The sequence below is a fragment of the Ailuropoda melanoleuca genome, chromosome 2 (genome assembly GCF_002007445.2).
Source record: "Ailuropoda melanoleuca isolate Jingjing chromosome 2, ASM200744v2, whole genome shotgun sequence".
Taxonomy (NCBI): Eukaryota; Metazoa; Chordata; class Mammalia; order Carnivora; family Ursidae; genus Ailuropoda; species Ailuropoda melanoleuca.
In genome coordinates, this window is record NC_048219.1 from 188,039,444 (window position 1) to 188,055,214 (window position 15,771).

Genomic DNA, 15,771 nt, shown 5'->3' on the forward strand with positions numbered 1-15,771 from the left:
CCTCGAGGCAAGCGCACACGCACGCTCTCTGTCTCTCTCAAATAAATAGGTGAATCTTTAAAAAAAAAAAAACTTGCTTTTTCTTATGGAATGATGATAGTAGATGATAGATTTGCTGTTAGCTCATGAGTGGGAGGGTAGATTTGCTTGTTTGTGTTTGAAGATAGCCATTGCCCTTACATATCAAAATATAAATTATAAAATCCACTGTTGGTCTCCATTAAAAAAATTTTTTTTTATTTTGCTGTCCTGTGAAGCTCAAAATATAAGGAACTTTTAGATTAGACGATCTTCTGGGTTCTTCCAACCCACAATTTCCATTACGTGGGTCATCCCTGCCAGCAACCCTTGGACTGAAGTGAGGTGGGAGGAGGGGAGGATGATGAGGGAAAGGAGGGAAGAGAGAGATTCCTGTGCGCCATCCTGATGATTTTTGCATGTTAGTTACAAAATATTGTTTTTCTTTTTCTTTTTTTCCAACTATTTGAAAATATAAAAACCATCTTTAGGTCAAAAGTGGTGCAAAAACAGCAGACTGAATTTGGCTTGTGGGCTGCAGTGCACCAACTCCTGCTTTATCCTGCAAATTCCATGAACTACCATGTTATGTTTATCACTGGGATTTTACATCCCCTTATGGGGGGCACAGCGACAGTATGAGGGGAAGAGATACATCTGAGTCCCTCCCCCAATGCCTCAGTAGCCTACAAAGCCAGCCAATAATTAAATACAACATAGTGGCTGAGAATATGGCCCTGGGTCAACGCGCCTGGATTCATATCCCCCAGCTCCATTCATAACGACCTCTAGTCTCTGATACCCAGTTTTCTCAGCGGTAAGATGGAGCTAATTCTAGTACCGGACTCACAGAATTGTTATCGGGTGTAAATGAGACCACACATGAAGCAGAGAGCCTGAGCAGTGCCCTATGTAGTCACCGCTCAAAAAAAAATGTTAGCTACTCAAATCATCATAGGACAGATCCAAGTTCATTTCCTCTAGAACATCCTTGTCATGGGATCCTTCAGAGTCTATTAATCTTACGTGAACGGTGAAGGCCTCTTCATCCTGCTGGACTCAGAACATTTTAGGGCAAGAAAAAAAAAAAACCCGGAGTTAATGATTTTAGGTATAAATCCCACTCACTGCCTTACACGAGATGGATGGAACTTTCTTACCGATTTATTCCCAAATGTACCAGAGACCTCGGACTGCCACCTTCTTTGTCCGAGCCAGTAATGTGCATGCTTGCTGTCGTCCAGAAAAACAAAAACGGGTGGCTGATTGAGATGTCTAGACTAGTGATGTCTCTCTCTGGACAGGGGTTGAAAGATAGGAAGTGGCAGCTCCAGTGAGATTTCTGTGATATTCAAGTGTGGGGACAGCGGCTCCTGGGCGGGGAAGAAGGGGCCACCTCGAGAGCGGCACACGGGTGTCATTCTCCTTTACTGGAGGGCCTGCTGCCAAGGCTCATGGGCCGTTGCTTAAGGCAGACGCGGGATGGAGGGGCCCCACAAAGAGCAGCTCGTGGAGTCTGGCTGGCTCAGTCAGCCACACTCGGTCAGCTCTTTTCACACACAAAAACTTTCGCCTCAGGGTATTGGCTGGGCAAAGGATCAATAATCATAATGCAGAATCAACAGCCCTGCTCAGTAGAGTGTTAACCAGCTTTGAACGCTGCCAACTTCCCCTTACACTAAACCAGGCCAGGCTGCGCGTGGGGGAGGAGAGGCTGGGGGGCAGGCAGGGAGGGCCACTTTTGGTTCACTAGAACTCACACATATGACGGGCAGGCAGGGTGTTGAGGGTAGAAAAAGGAAATATCCAAGATTATTTGGAAATGATTTCCTGGCCTGTTAATGACCAATAAAAATGTATGTGCATAACTAGATTCTTTCTTCGTTTTAAGAGTAAAAAGAGAAATGTTTGCTGTCTGCCAGTGCTGGGGAGATAGAAGGAATTGTGAGACATCGTTTCTACTTGCAGTCTAGAAAACATAGTAAGCCCCCGACTCATGGGCATTTAAGTAACAATGTTAAGTTAATACATTAGTAATTGCCCACACTGTTGATAGCCCAAAGTAACAGCTGTAGGGGAGGAAAAAGTTTTCCCTGGCCCTCTTAGGGTCCCTGACTGGGTCTAAAAATTAAACTGACAAAGACAGATTCACAAGAGAAAAGCATGCAAATTTAATTAAAATTTTTCATTTGTGTGGGAGACTTCACAAGAGAATGAAGATCCAAAGAAGTGACCAGAGCAGGAAGCTTTATACCTTTTAGACAAGGAAGCAATAAATTTGTGAAGGATTAACAAACCAGGGCTTTGGGCTAGAGGTAGTGAATGGTGAAGAGGTAACTGGGAGGATAAGGTTTTTTTGAAGATTCCTCTGGTTCTGTCTCTGGACTAATGAGAGTCTGTCTCCAGTCAAATGAGAATTTATCTCTTGCCTTTACATAGAAAAGAGGGATACTTCTCTGCATTTACTGCCTCATCACTGCTTTCAATTCAAAATAATTTTTATGTCGGAGAGGCATAATTGGGGTGACATAGTCTGGTTTCCTTCACAACCCTCAGTAAACGTTTGTGCTATGTACTTATTTAATATTTCACCCTATTTTACAGATGTGGAAACTGAGGTACTAGAGAGCACCTAAAGTTATACAAATGACTTGTCAGAGCTGGGATGTAGACTCAGGGAGTCTGGAACCAGTGCCCTTAACCCTTCTGCCACATTGCTGGGAAGAGAAGGCAGTGTGCGTGCAATTCCTGGGCAATCCAAGGGCAGGATGGGACAGAGACAAAGAGAAGAGCTTGAGAGCCAGCTGATCAGATCTTCCGGGAAGTGCATGCTGCCTTTGTATTATTCACTTGATCTGGCACCTTTCATGTATAAGCATCAGGGACCATTGGGGTTTCCAACCAATATTTTATTAGACAAGTAAAACAAATTATGTATAAATAACATCAATTAATATATTAATAAACTCTAAGAGTACTATTAACAAATACTACTTAATTCATTTGTAGTTAAACAAAAATGGTTTTCAGTCTCTCTTTCTGGTGCGGTCAGAATCAGGACCGGTGCTTTGGCATTGGACAAATGACTTCAGGAGGAAATGTCTGGGAAGATGGTGGCCAGACAGGACTGACGGTAGGAAGGATCAGACAATAGTGTGTGTGTCGTTTGGCCTAGGATATTACAGCAAGAGAGGGGAGAGAGGTGACCCCTTTTGACTGAGTTTTTTACTGAATGCAGGGCACTTTGCAAGCTCCTTATTGACAGCATCTCAAATCCTCCTCACAAAAAAACTGCAGGATAGATCTTAATATTTTCCTTTAAGGAAGAGGTAACTTGGAAAGATTAAGTAATTTGTCCTAAGCTCCAATTCATAGCTAGCAAATCTGGGAATAGATCCTATGTAGATCTGGCCTAAGAACTGTTATTTCTGGACTTCTAAACCTATTAAGATTCTCTACTATCACAGTTTATTTTGCATTTTAAGTGAGGTTGTAAAAATGCCTGTGACCTTTAAATGAATCATTCTCACAAGTTTAACTATTTAATATGCAAAAGTGCTAAAACATCATGTAATCTTGGATCACTTCCTGATGTATTAATGGTTAGCAGGGTAGGAAAACCCATAAAATCATTACTAAGAGCTTTCTGCTCATGACAAATGATTTCTTACTTCATTAAGGTATATGGAAACTAAGAGGTGCTTTATTATTGGAAAAGGAAAAATCATGAATTTGTTGCTTAAGAAATATCCATTAGTTATGCTTTCTTAATGGTTAGTAGCACTTGGTCAAGCTGGTTTTTAAGTGATTTAGCATTTGAATAGAAAGTAATAGGTTATATTCTATTCTACCATGGAAGAACATTCCATGGTGTTTCAAAAGCGGGTGCAAAAAAAGTGGATCAAACTCAATGATAATGAAAATACAGCCACTGTATCTTTTAGCCAAATATCTATTTGAATTATTCATACACATTTGCAAATTTAAAAATTAATTCAGGAAAAACAGCTTAATTAAGAGAAATGAATATCTTGAGTCTGAGACTACTGTCATTACCATCCAAAAAATGAAGTGCTTTATTTCCCTGGCCTTGTGGAGGACTCTCAGATGTATCACACGGGCAGCACTTGCTTCTAAGACAGCAGTTGAACAAAAGCCAGAGAGTGGCCCTGACTATGATTTTGAGTTTATTCAATCGGATGGAGTATCCGTGTGTCAGCAAAATTGTCACATACTCTGAAGTCCTAGTCAGTCCAATTTTGCAAATATATAAGCAGGCCATGCCTTGTCATTTTAACTGCAAATTAAAGCTGGAACAGTTTTGGAGCATTTCTGCTCACCCAAGCATAGAATCAGCCCTGGACCTGGCTCTGGAATCTTGCCAACAGTGTTGACCACCTGCATGTGGGTGACATGGTAGATGAATAGACAGTATAGTAGACCCTCTGACAATGACTCTCCTATTGAGCGACTGCTGGACTGATCAGAACTCTCCATACCTGCTCTATAATAGACCAGTCAATGCCCACTGACACTGCCCATCTGAGACCCATAGGCTTCTCCCTATCACATTGGCATATACCTGGTCCACTGATGGAGTTTTAGGATTGCCAAGAGTTAGTTGTTTCTGCCAGTTGTACTTATTATAGTAACAAAGTGATTTCATTAAATATTAAATAACAAATTGGTTAAATACAAATGCATAAGATTTATGTTTCTGTGATGAATAGGTTGGGAGGTTTGATAAAATAGAATTGATAGAGAAACTCCTATTCAATTAAACGTGGCTGAGAAAACATTGAAGAAGTTTAGAGAAAAATATGGTTTAATATCAAGAAGGACTCCATACTCAAATTGCTCCATAAGCATCTTGTAGCAATTGGCCTGTTTCAAAGAAACCAAAAGTTGAAATTGTCAATGGTGCATTATGGGTGTGACTTAACAAGAATGATGTCACAGAATTCCAACAGCAGACCCATTCCCAAAGAAAAGACCTGGACCCTATTTCATTAGATTGAAGAATTGGTGTACATGTGTATGTTTTAAGTTATAAAATGTCTAAAACGTTCATGTAGCTGTTTGTTCATTTGTTTTTGATTTCTCGCTTTAACTAACTTTTTCAATTAACCAACCAGCTGGTTTTGAACCATCAAATAGGGTTTTTATTTTAATGTAAAGACAATGAAGCCAAATACAAACAAAAGCTAAATATGTTAACCCTGAAGTTTCAAGACCCAAACTGAAGGACAATAGTGTAAAAAATCAGGAACTGTGGTTTTGATGACCAAAAGGGGGGTCAGACCAAAGTCACTGTGGGTGATGTTGGGAAACCAGACCCCAGGCAAGAGGGAACTCAAGGGAACAATATGGTCATACACAGAGAGCCCCACACCCAATCCCTGAATGCCACCTGTCTGAGTCCTAAGGATTCTTTCTTGAAACTGTGACAGCCAGTGGCTGAGGTCAGACTTCATGTATTGGTTACAGGGAAAAGCATTAATTGAGACTAAATCTGGGTCTGAATTGAAAGATTTGCTAAAAATTAAACAGCTTTCCATTTACTAATGGTCATCAAGAATCTTGTATAAGCCTGCAGATCTAGCTTCAGATCCAGTAACCTGAAGTTACTGCATCAATGTTGATTTTTTAGGCTCAGGAATGATGTTTCAGCTGGATAAGAACATAAGAACATACTCTTGTTTTGGGAAGTTGCACGCAGAAGCATTAGTGGTGAAGTATGAGGGTGTCTACAGTCTACTTTTCAATGGTTTGGCAAAAAAAAAAAAATGTGTGCATATGTGTGTGAGAAGAAGGGAAAAAGAGAGATGGTAACAATGGACAGATCTAGATGAGAAGATACAGAAGGGTTCATTGCACTGTTTTTCAACTCCTCAGAGGGTTTAGAATTTTCCAAAAAAGACTTTTCAGTCCAAGCAACTAACAACTAATTAGCCTGGTGTTAATTTTAACATGTATTAAAATAGCCGAGGCTTCTAGTTTCATTTTTTGCCCCTTCAATGATAGTTGTGCATAATTCATGTGTACGGAAAATATCTCAGTCATGGCAGCACAATAACATAGCCATATGATTCATATGTCTTGGAATTCCTGGTCCAAATTGACTGTAAACAAATTACGAGTTTTCCATCTACCCATTGATCCATTTAATCAATCCACAAGCATTTGTCGAGGATATATTATACATCAGGGTTTCTGATGTGAATTTGACTAGAATTCCTTCCCTCCTAGGGCTTACAGGCACCAGGGAAAATGTACATTAAACATGTAACTAAATGTGGTTCATGGGAGTAAATAGGATGGAGGACCTGATCTCATCTGGGGGCAAACACTTACTTGTTCAACCTAACATTCAAAAATTTCCAGTAATGTATGACAAATATGGCTTTTACTTTAAGAAATAAAATAAGGCCTGCCTCATGACCTCCATGTACCTTCTCAGAGATTGGAGCATTGGTAATTTGCCTCCTCTTAACCATGGCCCAGAGATTCTCAGAAAGTGCTGTGTTGTGTCTGGGAAACACGAGAGTCAGAGATGCTCGTTGTCCACTTGAAAACCGTGGCCCGCCACCACCACGTGAACTTGAGCATTGCGCAGGTGTTGCTTCCTTGCCCAATATCTAGTGCTCTTGGGTGTAGAACTCAGACTACTTTCTGAGGTCCTGCTGTCCCCTGCCTCCCCAAATGCTGTATGGGAACAGCATACTTGTCCCTCCAACTCTTGGGACCAAGTGTCAGCAGGTACTTAAACCAGAAACAAAAACCAAGACTCTTGTCTTCAGACAGCTTTTGCTTTCACCTCAGTGACAAAGAACCCCAAAAGTGAAGGGCACAAAAGCCTGGCTGCTAGCTTGGGATGACAGGAAAAAAGACATCGAAAATGAAAAACAGATGTACAAAGTAGTGTGTCAGATGATCTAGTGTTCAGAAACATTTAGAGAAGGAGCTCTATCTTGCAGACTCAGATTTTAGGTGGTAGCTTAGACCAGTGGAACCGGAATCACCCAGACGGCCTATTAAAACAGAATACTGATGCAAATAATGAATCATGAAACATTACATCAAAAACTAAGGATACACTGTATGGTGACTAACATGACATAATAAAAAATTATTATATATAAAAAATAAAAATAAAATAAAACAATATTGAGACCCACCCCAGGGTTTCTGATTCAGCAGGTCTGGGGTAGGGCTGATAATTTTCATTTCTGACAAGTTTACAGGTGATGTGGATGTTGCTGGTCGGGGGATCCCTACTTTGAGAGCTATTGGTTTTGTAGAGTAGGCTTAAATATGTGATTGAAATGAACATAAAAGTTTAAAAATCTAGAAAGACAAGATTAAATAATTATGTCAAGGTATGACTTAATGACCCCAAACATCTGGGAGGAAAATCAGAAAAACGTAGTCTTCTAAAAAATATCACGTATCCAACCCTTGGGGTGAATATAGATTTTCCTTTGCAGTCAATCACTTTCCTTTCATATAAATTGTGAGGTATGTATAAATGTGATGTCTGAAAATTACTATACACTTCCCTTCCTTGAAAGGCGGCAAAACCTACTACTCTAGGCTCAGAAAATAGATTTAATTAATGTTGTTTTTGCTTGAGAATTTTATTTTAATTAAACAAATAGGATCCCTCACTTTGGAAATATTTGAGGCAATTTCTCTTTTATTTTTTTCTACCAACCAGCCAGCACAGGTCCTAGACATGCCCTGTCTTTGCTGTCCATTAATATTCTTTTCCTGTGGAAAGCAAACTCATTCTCAGTTAATATTAACCTGAAGAAAAAAATTAAAAAGATAAATACATAAACATAAAACATGTGTCAAAACACATTTTAAATTCAATATTTTCAACTACCTCTTTGTTCCTGTTCTGGCAAAGAAATATTCAAAAATTGACCTTCATTAGAGTTGGCCTGTGCATAGGTTCTAAAATGTGTCAAAGTAACTGAGATAGGATAAGAGTGCCCAAGCTCACAGCTAAATATTTGTTTTCGCTTTATACTAAGAACATGTTGATACATTAGTGAATTAGTTTATTCTCCTTAAAGACACATAGCGGGTATTGATCATTTTTCTCAGTCTTGAACATCATTTCAGGAAAAGAAAACCTTCGAATCACTTGTAGAAGATATGACCAGTTAATATACACATATGCATATATATATATATATATATATATATATATATATTATGTTTTCTTTGCCAACATTAGACCACTTTCTACTGATGGTTATGGCGATGTCATATGGTACAACTACACATTATCCTGAAAAAAGGAAAAGATGACTTCACCTTTTCCATAAATAACTTAAAATTCCCAAATACAATAAAAAGAGATGTACATTCACCCGACAGTTCTAAATGCAATGTTTTTTCACTTCTCGGCTCTGTTTCTCTTGATATATCATCGCCCCGGTATAGCATGGCTCCTAATTGAATGGTATTTAAAGCTCAAAGAATAGAAAAATATGTTTGCTTTGCTCTGTCAGCCAGGATTTATTAAGTTGTTTTTAAACAAAACTCTTTCTTTTTCCCTTTTCCTAGGGCTGTGTCTGTAAAGACAAAGGGCAGTGTTTCTGTGATGGGATCAAAGGGGAGAAGGTAAAAACAAAATCTTAATATTGCTTTTTTCTTCTGTAGAGCTCATCCAGGAATTGACTCTTCCTTCTCTAATATCAGAAAGACCTGCAGTGTGTTATTCCATTGCCCAAATCCAATTTTAAAGAAATTGCATATAAACATTAACCAAAGAAAAGGGGAGGGGGGGAGCCTTTTGGAAAATTTCATACAACTTGTGTAAATACCATCAGTTAAAATGTAACTCTTTCGTTCTGTAAAGAAAAAGGAGCAAGTTTTGAAAAAAGAAAGCTTATAAGAATGCCTCTATGTGTAGAAATGTTAAATACAAGAGAACAACTGAAAACAACTCGATTCACTCATTTTGACACGGGGATTGAAACCCTTAGACTTCGTGGCCTGCGGCATTGGTGCAGGCGCGCCCCCTGCCGAAAGAATCCTGCAACAGCACTCTGGTTGAGGCCGAAACGCAGCACCAGGAAGTACTACAGGCATCCTCCCCTTTCTGAAAGCTCGCCTTGCGCCGCTCCGCTTTTAGGAAAGACCCACACTGCCTTTCGTTTTTGCTAAGCAAAAGAAATCCGAAGAGGATTTTACTTCTATGAAAAAAAAAAAACCCTAACAACATTACCATACTAACGTAGGTTTTTCATAAAAGCAAAGTGGTGTAATTCGAACTTTCAGAAAGCGGGGATACTCTTCGCTTTACACCATTTCAGTTTAGGAAAAGTTTCATAGGAATTCTGTGCTTTCAGATAGCGGGGCAAACCTGTAGCTCCATTGCAGCATTCAAGGAGAAAAAGAATGCCATGAAATCTCATTAATTCGCTCCATTAACTTGCAATTTGTGATAATTAAGACAAAAGCTGAACTAAAGTTTTTTTCTTTGTTTATCAAACCCTTTCCTCAGGAGCACTAATGAATTGCTTGACAATATTGAAGGCTGACTAAAAATATTTTTAGAACATATTTTTAGCTTTTTAGATAAAATAATTTACGTATAATTTATATACTAACTATAACAATTATTCTGCTTATTTTCAATTGTTCTGTAATTAACACATACTTTGATTTAGGTTTTTCCCTAAAGCTATGAAATGTAGTGTATTCAGATCCGTGTTGGAAAGCTGGGATTCATTTTTGCGCTCAAGAATTTATCGAGTCCCTGCTATGTGCTAGATGCAATTCTAGGATGTGTGAGAGTAACTGAGTATTGAAAGAAGAGGAGCAAATTCTTTTGTTTCTCTTTTAATAGAATGTGTATGCACATAACAATGTGAAGCAGCTGACTTGACCTCTTTTTTTAAAAAATTTAATTTACCAATTGTGTAATTAAATTGACTGAAACAACCAACGACCTTTATTACTAAAAAGTGATCCCAGGACCCGCGTTCACCAGAAAATTATTTGTTGGCAGAACCATGTCACTCATGGGGCCTAAATTATTTTCACTCACTCGTTCCTAGGGGCTTTCTCATAATTATATCATCTCTTTCTAAAAAACGATTTAGCTCACCCTTTTGGTTACGCCACTCTTCATATCTCCTGCATCTCCTGCACAAAGAGCAGATTGGATTACTAATTCCTGGGTAATCAAGGAAGGGTTAAAACTGAGAGCCTGCAGGCTGTTCTGTTCAAGCTACATAGCAATTACGCACACTCCCAGACACATTCTTGTGCCTTAGCCTCACTCTCTCTCCAACCCCAAGCAAGCACACTGCACCAATCTCAACTTTCTCACTGGGCTTCCCCCCTTCCCCCTCATTCTTGATCCCCTCTCTTAATCTCTTATCTGTGTAGCGCCACCGTTTGGGGAAAAGTAGTTCCTACAAGACCAAAGGCAAACACTTTCAAGCCTATAGACAAATACTAACAGCAAGCTGTCCATTTACTGTTATACTTACTGCTGAGTGCCAATTTTGTTAATCCAAGGGGGGAAAAATATGTCAAATGTCCCTATCAAGTTGTGAAGAAAAGAAAGCAATGGTTGTAGGTATGTTTATTGCTGGACAGTGCTATTCCGTGTGTTTCTTATCCTGTGTTGATTTTTAACAGGGGGAGAAAGGCTTTCCTGGACCTGTTGGTTCTCCTGGCCAGAAAGGATTTCCAGGTCCTGAAGGCTTGCCTGGACCACAGGGACCCAAGGTATGTCAGTTTATAAGCTTGGAACATCCCCAATTCACCTAACCTTCTTTAGGCCTACCCCTGGGCTGCCGGCAACCTGGACAGAATTCCACATCTCAGCCAACTGGAGGGTGCTGTGGTGAATTCCTGCTCTCCAGTCTTAGCCGGGTCCTCAGAACTGCATCTTATCCCAAGAGATTCAAATGCTCATGACCTTGAGGTTCCCTACTCAATTTCCTCCTCCTCCCTGATCCACACAGCTTCTCTACCTGCCCGTTTTCTTTTGTCTTGCATGAAAGGGTGAGTTCTTTTGGCCTTCCACTCAGGACCTAGTTCTCCCTCTCTGATCCCTGGGATTCCCACCAGAACCATGCTTCTTGGCCATTCCTTTCTTTCTGATGTTAGCTTTTCTCTTTCAGTCCTCGGGCATGCTAATGTGCCCGCTACTAATAGAAAATTTCCTCTAGAACTTTCAGGTCTTGTAAGCAAAGGATTGTCATCTTTTCCCTGTATTTCCTTTCTCTGTCAAGATTTTAAAAACAAAGTAACTAACGAGTTTAACCATAGTTCATCTCCTATTCACTCAGCAGCCATCATTTGCTTTTGGTCCCCCTGCTCTGAAAACACTCCTGCAGAAATCACCCACGACTTTTGTGTCCTTCTTTGTCTGGACCCTTCTGCTTTGTTTCAAACCATGTGGATTACTCTTCTTGAAACACTTGCCTTTCTTTGTCTCTGGAATCATCCTTCCTCCGATTCTCTTCTTTTGTCACGCCCTTCTCTTCTTTCATGGGTTCCTCTTTCTCAACTCATCACACATTTTTGTCCTAAAGTCCCTGGTACAACAAAGGGCTTTGTTCGAATAAATGCCCTAGAGGATTTGCTAAAGAGCTACATAACCACTAGATGTGCTGATGGCTCTTTCCTGCTGCGGACATTGGCTAGACTTAAGCCTGGGCTCTCACGCACTCACGTGGCTGTTCCCCTGACTGCGGGCCTCCAGCAAGCTATGAACTGTAAGCTATGAAAGACCATTGTAATTGATCCCCACAGAGTCTTTTCAAATTTCATAAATGTGCGGACTACTTATTTGGTCATCAAAGGCAACCTTTACTGCGAATTGGTTCTGTGTCAGGCATTGGGATGTTTACTTTTGACTGTCTCTCAGCTACTCTTCACATTGATCCCAGAAATCATGACTATGGTGACTCAGTCTCTCTTTTTCAGGGATGACGAAACCAATGCTCAGAGCACTTAAGTAACTTATCCCGGGCTCCACAGTTAAAGGTGGCAAAATCAGAATTCAAATCTGGCTTTAGATGATGCCAGAATCAAACTCCCATAACCAAAGAAACTAAACCCACACCTACAGTTTCTAACAAGCAAAATGTGGTTTTCTAGGAATTCGACCATTTTGTGTCTATCTGATTGATGTATGCGTTGTTTCTCCATTTCTCCTTCTTCTGACCCTAATTTTGGGGGAAAAAATCATTTAGATTCTGGACATGTAGTGTCTGAATTCATACCTACACAGCGTCTGACCATCCCACTGCCCTCCTCCAGCCGTGGCCTAGGCGCTTCCCCCACGTCAGTAATGAAATGAATTTGCTACTTCAGCCCTGGGCTCTTCGACTCGTGCCGACTCTTTCCTTTTCATCTTGTTCTCTACTCCCGCTCCGCTTGTCACACTGGCATTTCTTTACAGAAATCAATCAATTAAAATAATAATTGTAAACATATGGTGCTTACAGTGGGTTAGATGATGTGGAGGTATTGCATAAAATTAATCCAGAAAATCTGGGTGCCGTGACAGTGTACATGTATATGACAGTGGATGTAGCCGCAAAAGATAATTTGGTCAAAGGCGGACAGCTATTGCATATTAAAACCTGACCAAAAAGATTTTTCAGGTTTAAACATTTCCTCTCTTAATTTTAAATATTGTATGGATGAAAAGAATGACAATTTTGTGGTCTTGTGCATAACACAAATAACATCCTGCGGAGAAGGCAAACGTGGGCACGCACCCAGGAATTCCACCTCAGTCAGTGAAGGCCAACGGTAGCCTTGACCATCCAATCTCAGAAGACTCTGTAACAACCCTTTTCTCAAAAAAATAAAAAATACCAACACATACTGAAACTCCAAGGAATGATAAAAAAAAAACAAAAACAAAAAAAAACGGCTTTTGGACAATGGAACGTGCACACCAAGTGACCTGGTTCAAAAAGTCTCCATTTAAGGTTATTCTCTAAGACACAGGGCCTCTCAACCATATTCATCATATGCCGGAAGCAAGCTTATCTCTGGTTCAGGCAATTCTTCCTCAGCTATTTATTGATTTGTGCATGCCAGGCCCATTTTGTTAATGAAGTCTTTCTCATGCATAGAAATATTGGCTGCCATTCTCATCCCCCATTGTAATTGTATCATCATCCTTATCAGCCCCCAGCAGCAGTCTGGCTAACGTGGGGTTTCTACAGCAGCTCTTCTCAGACAGTAGCGTGAACTAGAGTCATTTTCTAATCTGGTGAAAATGTAGATTCAGAATGAATCTGTCTGAGATGTGGGGGAGGCCTGAAAGCCTGCATTGCTCACAAGCTCCCAGGTGATGCTAATCCCGCAGGCCCCTGGACCCCACATTGAGAGGCGGGGCTTTGGATGAATTTCTGTTTGTCCTTTCTGATAGATATTTTAGCTTCAATTAAACAAACAAGCAATTTCACTCTGTGAACACTGAAATACTCACAAGGGCAAAACAGTTTGAGTCGTGAATAAAATGGGGACTTTTAATTTATGGTTTCTTAGTAGCAAATAATTTCCAGTGTCTTTTTTGTTTTTGTTTTTCTTGTTTGTTTGTTTGTTGTTTGTTTTGGATCTAGGGCTCACCAGGACTCCCAGGACTCACTGGTCCCAAAGGTGTAAGGGTTAGTAGTCCAACTGGTCCACCTGATTGATGAAAATTCTTCTTCTTTAAAAAATAAGAACTCTGCACTCTAAAAGTTATACAAATGTCACAAAGGAGTACGTTCTGTACGATACGCTCTATAGATGAAGCCCAAGAACAGGTAAAAGTAATCTGTGATGGCAGAAAACAGTGGTTACTCTGTTGGGGGTGGGTATTAATGGACCGGGAAAGGGTGTGACACAACCATAGGGGGGTGGAGATGCTCCCCTCTGGCTGGGATGGTGGTGATACCAACATGTACACGTACACATACGTGAACACTCCTCAAGCTGTTTGCAGAAGCTTGGAGCACTCTACTGTATGCAGATTATACCTTAGAAGTCTATCCAAAAAAGGCAAAAACAATCTTAATTATCTCTTTTTAAATATTGCACTGTGTGTTAACTAAAATTTAAACAAAAATTTTTAAAAAGAACTTTGTAAATATAAGATTTAGTAAAGTTTGTCAAAAATTTTTTGTCTTGTTTTTCAAATAGTTTTTAGCCATTCCAAATTACAGTTGCAGGATGGGGTTCTCAAAATGGTAAACAATTTTATGTTTATAGGTTGAAACACTTCTAAGTGTTTTTCTCGCCACCTTCCCCTTTTCTATGTCTTTAGGGAATAACTGGATTGCCGGGATTTTCAGGTCCTCCTGGACTTCCAGTAAGTAATGGAGAAAATGTGTTAATTTAAAAGAATAAAAAGAAAGGATTTTTTAATAAAGAGGTTAAAACAATAGCACAAGAAAATGGGTATTGAGACACGTGCTACATGATGAAAATGTCACAGTAGGATCACATAATATATTAGAGTGTGGGTTTGTAAGACATATAAGTCAAACTGGATTTCCTGAAACCCAAACAGAACAGAATGGCCTAGAAAGGAATGGGACAGTATGGGACTTGACAATATGAGATAGGATAGAATGAAATGGAATGGGATGGGTTGGGATGGATGGGATAGGATAGGATAGATGGCCTAGAATGGAATGGAGCAGACTGGAGTAGAGAGGAATGGAATGAAGAAATAGAATAGAATAGAATAGAATAGAATAGAATAGAATAGAATAGAATAGAATAGATGGGATGGAACAGAATAGTACTCTATAATACTACTCTACTACTATTATAGTACTCAATAATACTCTATTTAATAGTGTAGAATAATAAAATAATAGTTACCTCGTGTATTCATCCCTCTTCTTTTTCCTTTCCTTTCTTCCAGCTTAAAGCAGCATGTTAAGGGACTTCATTTTATACAGAAAGATCTTTTGTTCTATCTAAAATATCTGTATCTCACTTGATAATTTTTGGTTTTGATTAGCCCATTTTATTTGCTATGATTTTTATTTAAGTTATCTAAAATAACTAAATATACTATTTATTTAATAGCCATTTGTATTTAAATAACTAAATTAGCCCATCTCTTCCCTTGCCTTGGGTCCCTCACGATGGCCACTTGTTCCCTGGGCCCAGTGCTGATGTCAACTCTCTGAGACTTGCTCTGTTTTCAGGGCACCCCAGGCCATCCTGGGCCTTATGGACCTGCTGGCATCCCAGGATGCAATGGGTCTAAGGTATGTACTTCTTACACAGGAAGATGGTTGGGAAACATTTTGTGGAATGAATCAATCAAGGGGAAGGAGGAAAGAGAAGGCACAGACTTTCCTTGAGAGATTCTTTTAGCCAGAACCATTGGTATGTGTCTTCAGGACAGAAACACGATGGTTTTCTTTCTTCTTATGGCTTGGTTTCTGATTGTCTTTTGAGGATGTTCTCTCATGTTCTCCCACAGAAGGACAACTGGGGGCTCACCCGGTTACTTTCACAGAAGATTGTGAGTGTATGTAAATCAGAAACGAAAGCTTGGGGGCGTCTGGGTAGCGCAGTCCTTAAGCGTCTGCCTTCGGCTCAGGGCGTGATCCTGGCGTTCTGGGATCAAGCCCCACATCAGGCTCCTCCGCTGGGAGCCTGCTTCTTCCTCTCCCACTCCCCCTGCTCGTGTTCCCTCTCTCGCTGGCTCTCTCTGTCAAATAAATAAATAAAATCTTTAAAAAAAAAAAAAAAAAA

General features: G+C 39.9%; 1 protein-coding gene across 1 annotated transcript in view; it reads left to right on the forward strand.

Moving 5' to 3' along the window:
• Nucleotides 1-15,771, forward strand: part of COL4A3 (collagen type IV alpha 3 chain) — a 126,709-nt gene that overhangs the window by 50,081 nt on the left and 60,857 nt on the right. Inside the window, exons 2-6 of the mRNA XM_034642590.1 lie at nt 8,596-8,652; nt 10,684-10,773; nt 13,635-13,679; nt 14,321-14,365; nt 15,216-15,357. Of these exons, the coding sequence (XP_034498481.1) occupies nt 8,596-8,652; nt 10,684-10,773; nt 13,635-13,679; nt 14,321-14,365; nt 15,216-15,357 (379 nt within the window). The remainder of the gene's footprint in view (nt 1-8,595; nt 8,653-10,683; nt 10,774-13,634; nt 13,680-14,320; nt 14,366-15,215; nt 15,358-15,771) is intronic.